General features: G+C 35.2%; 1 protein-coding gene and 1 pseudogene across 1 annotated transcript; one reads left to right on the top strand and one right to left on the bottom strand.

The window, feature by feature from the left end:
- The first annotated feature begins 506 nt into the window (after positions 1-506).
- LOC134257579 (uncharacterized) lies at positions 507-2,414 on the top strand. Its single transcript, XM_062740177.1, has 3 exons — positions 507-600; positions 1,536-1,611; positions 1,726-2,414. The coding sequence occupies exons 1-3, from the start codon at positions 507-509 to the stop codon at positions 2,348-2,350; spliced, it is 795 nt and encodes a 264-aa protein (XP_062596161.1). The 3' UTR covers positions 2,351-2,414.
- Positions 2,415-2,786: 372 nt separating this feature from the next.
- On the bottom strand, positions 2,787-4,252 carry LOC134257578 (putative nuclease HARBI1; annotated as a pseudogene).
- Between the last annotated feature and the right edge of the window lie 557 nt (positions 4,253-4,809).

The raw sequence follows: 4,809 nt of genomic DNA, 5'->3' as shown, positions 1-4,809 counted from the left end.
CAATTTAGAGCAAAACATGTAATTCCATTGTTTGGTTATCTGACCATGCGGTGAGGCATGACTGAGTATGATTACTTCACATTGTGCTGAATAATTACCGACCTATTATCGTGTTAAACGGAACTGGACTTCTTTGTCATTTCATTCAAGGAGTAACTGTTCTAACTGTCATACATAGCCCCAAAACTTTCAGAACTTTGATTGCAATTGCGCAGAAAAAGAAATTTTTCCAAGAGGGATTTTTTCATGAGTTGTTTTCAGAAGAGTTCAAAGTTGAAAATGATCACTGCATCAAAATGATATTGTCTGCACACCCTGAGAAAAATGATTTTTAATAGTAATAGATCAATTTGGTAGGTTAATAAAGCTACCTCAGGTAGGTAAAAAAAGCTATGTAGGTAAATCAAGCTACGTACTAGCTAAATCTAGTGATTGTACCAGACCTGGTAGTATAATAATAACAATTATATAAAATTCATTGATATTCAATATTTTTTTCCTTCAGAATGCCAAAATTAATAATTAAAGGAGCTAACGGTATTCAGCTTGATATTGAATGTGATGAAGCAACGAGGCAGTCTCTTCTGAGTGGGGATACAGGTAGGAATCAGTACTGCTTTTGTTATTTGTAATCTTCTAAGTAAAGGGTCTACGTCAAAATGGTTTATGTCAGCAGATATTCACATATCAGTCTAATTACAGGAGTTCGCGTACCTATCAATTTTACCGAAATTTTCAGTAAATAAAAAAAATACGTAATACCTATTATAATAACACAAGGAGTGCAACGGTTGTCCGCGACGCCATGACGTGACGTCACGGACGGTCCATTTACCCAAAAGAAAAAAAATCAACAATCATACACAATTAACTACAGATAACGATATTACGTTTAGATATGAGTACAATTACTTGTACCTCCCCGTTTTAAATTTTCTTGAATGTCTACTAACTTGTCTCTGGTTTATTTTCGCATATGACCTCAATTATCTAGATTAGCATTTCAGGCAGTTTTGTTCCTTTTTGGGTAAATGGACGCGCCCGTGACGTCACGTCATGGCGTCGCGGACAACGGGTATTTGAGCGAAGTTGTGGAGAGATGTCAACGCTGCTGCTGTAAAACATGAGTTTGAAATCTTATGCACTAAGAGCCATAAAGAATGGTCCCTTCCAAAAGGATTGGTTTGTGTTTTATAATTTTTGATTGAAGATTAATTGTGCGACAGCCTTGATATTAAGCGAGGGGTACCCAGGTGACCTAAAATGCGTTGCACTCCTTGTGTTATTATTAGGTATTATGTATTTTTTTCTATTTACTGAAAATTTCGGTAAAATTGATAGGTACGCGAACTCCTGTGGTCTAATAAAAATTGGGTCTTTTAATCCCTTTCTGTGTACAGATGTGTATTAATGCTGGCAGATCAAAGGATAAAATTTTAATCAAATTGATTACATATATATAATCAAAATTTTCTTAATAATTTGTGATTATTTATTGAAAAAATATTAATAAGGAATAATGTATTCTTTCTTAGACCCACAATTAAAGGACATGATCGTCCAAATGCTGATTGAACAGCAACGTCCTGAGCCCCAGGCATCACTAGGTTTGTCAAAAACTTTACAACAGTCAACCCAAGGAACACCTTCAGCAACATCAAGCACAGGTAATCCCAATCCTAAGTCACAGTTGAAAGCATCAGTACCATGTTCATCTTCTACCAGCCCTCTTCAACCAACAGCTCCTCCCCTTTCAAGTGCGTCCCCATCCTCAGGCGATGAATCTTTGAATGCAGGTCTCCATTTATGGACAGATAAGCAAGAAAACTTGCTTGTCCACCTCCGTCATGACAGGCAAGACTTGTTCGAAAAAAACAAAAATCATGTGAGTTTGTGGACTCAGATCTCAAGAGACTTATCCAATGCTTTCAAAGTAAAAATAACACCGACACAGGCCATAAACAAATACAACAATCTTAAGAAAAGATGGAAAGAAATAATCGATTCTGGAACTGGTACTGAGAGGAAGTATTTTAGATTAAAAGAAGACTTTGATCTTATGTATGGAACAAGACAATCTACAAAACCTGCTTTCACAATCGACAGTTCAAGTAGTGATTGCATTGAATGTCCCACTCCCTCCCATGCTAAAACAGTCACCAAGTCAAAGAGTCCAAAAAAAAAGTTGCAAAAATGTGCAAAAAAGAGGAAACGCACTGAAGAATTGCTGGAACAGCTTGATGCAAAAGAAAAAGATTTTAATGATAAAATTGAGAAATTCCATGCTGAAAAAATGAAAAGGATGGACAGATTCCTGGATTTGTTCGAGAAGAGTATTGAAAAAAAATGAAAAATAAAGTATTTTTATACTCAGACAAGACTTAATTGAAAGTGCCATAAATAGAGTTTTGATTTGACAGAAGTTGTTACAGTTGTTAAATTTGATGTTTTTGTTTTTTTTTATTTTATTATACATAAAAATATATGTTTTTTGTTACAAATAAATGTTTGATATAAAAAATGGTTGAAAAACAAATTCTTGTGTTCTGTAGTGTTTTGAGACACTTAATAATTATAACAAATGTTAATGCAGTGTATCTGCTGCAATGCCAAAATGAAACTGTTGGGTATTATATTGTAATAAAATCACTTGACATTTATTTCAATTCATTTTCATATATAATTTTAAATACTAGTACTAGTTATAATATCCAATATTTTAAGAATCAAAATTTGATTTAAAAAAAAAGAAAAGAAAAACTGAAATTTGATTATCTTTTATTTGGTTAAGGAATATTTACCAGTTGGAGTCTACGGACAACCCCAGCATGACCATTCTGATAGACATTTTCAAACTGATTAGGATGATTGTCAATATCCTGCTCAATAAATCCACCAATGTCATCATTATACTGGACACATAGGTTATGCAACACACAAGATGCATAAATAAGGGTACAGATTTCTCTGTGACTGTGCAGAGGTATATCACGTAATCGCCTGAATCTTCCTTTTAAATGTCCAAATGTCCTTTCCACGTTTTGTCTAACACTGGAGAGTCTCTTGTTAAATTTAATTTGCTGTCTTGTCAGTTGTCCAATATTTTTTAATGGCGTGATGAGCCAATTCCTAAGTGGATAGGCATTGTCACCTACTATGTAGGAATTAGGAGTAATTAGTTCTCCTGCCTCCGCTCTGCGGAATAATCCAGAGTTTCTGAGAACTCGTGCGTCATGGACACACCCAGGCCAACCAGTATAGCAGTTCAAAATTTTCAAATTGTGGTCCACAACAACCTAAATATCAATAATGAAAACTGAATAAGTATAAAAACTGATATAAATTAAGATGGAACTAATATAGCAAAGTATGTTTTCAAAATTGTAAACAAAAGTGATATATCTCCAACACATTAACTTTACTTGTAGCTGAATGGAAGGAAACCCTTTCCTATTATAATAATCTTTCTCTCCTTGCAGTGCACTCGAAAGTTGAATGTGTGTCCCGTCAATAAAACCTACTATACCTGGAAGTGAACACATATCCTGAATTTCTGTTGCATTACACTGTTGTTATGCAGGGGATGGCCACTGTATCACCTGTTAAAAAACTTTCACAATGTACTTGTACCTCTTACACAATTGCTTTTTTTTTCAAATGTTAAATTAATTTAAGTTTTCACAATGTCCCATAGAGTGATGATTTGTTTTTTTCAATTTGAATTTATCAGTGTTCATCGATCACAACTTTTCACTACTGAAGACAAGAAGCTTTTTTTGGTTATTTTACTTACCCTGTCACCAAGCTCCACAAGTGCATCACAAACATCTTTAACAATGCCATGTACTGTCGACATTGAAAGTCCAACAACATGTGCCACCTCTCTCATGGATGATATGTTTGCGATGTACCATAAGGCAACTAACATTTGCTTGTCCGGGGGCACATTCATCTGTGGACCGTGGCCGTTTCTATAGAGAGTGTTGGATAGTTCATTTAACATGGACGTAAAGAGCTCTCGAGATACTCGAAAATGTGTTTTGAAGTCATCTATATGTTGCGGTTCGTCCATCAACTCCACCACGTTTAAAACATACCCTTCTACTTTTGGAACGCTGTCTCGCTTTGAAGAATATTGAAATATAACATTCTTCTTCCTTTCTGTACATCCATGGACATGTGCGCACTCTATTTCACTCTCATCATTAAAAGTTTCCAAGAATAAATAAAAAATACAGCCATTGACAGCCATTATTTACAACTACAGTTAAACGAAAGTAGATTCGATCAAACCAGCAATTGGCGCATGCGCTGTTTTACTTTCGTATTTAACTCGAGTAAGTGATCGAAGTCAGTCTATATCAGTCTTTCTGCAGCGAACAAAAACGAAAGTAGCCCGTCACCGAAGCAGAAACATCCAAGTCTTTAATGCGTGCGGTTCAGAATTTCGATTGTCGGATGCTCTCTTAAAGCTGATATTCAAAATTTTGTAATTAATTACATACAGAAAGGCCAGTTCTTCATGACCAGCGTATTCATTAAGTTTTTTGCGCTTAAATTTTAACACTAGGCATAAAATACACGCGAGTGACCCGGAATTGGCGACTCCACTGTACCTGTAGGTCTTCAATTAGACTATTTGTGATGTCACAGAGCTCGTCGGAGCTTACGGAGACAGCTGAGCGTCTGGTTGAAACTATAGATCTAGTGCACTTTTGGTCGAAAAACATTGAAGAGTTATTTATTGTTTCTTTGAAATATTTCTACAAACTGAAAGCCTTTAATGCTTTACGTTATTGATTATTTATT

The sequence above is a fragment of the Saccostrea cucullata genome, unplaced genomic scaffold, assembly GCF_032062105.1.
Source record: "Saccostrea cucullata isolate Sc308-1 unplaced genomic scaffold, CSIRO_AGI_Scuc_v1 ctg16120, whole genome shotgun sequence".
Lineage (NCBI taxonomy): Eukaryota > Metazoa > Mollusca > Bivalvia > Ostreida > Ostreidae > Saccostrea > Saccostrea cuccullata.
This window is presented reverse-complemented; position numbering and strand designations above follow the sequence as displayed.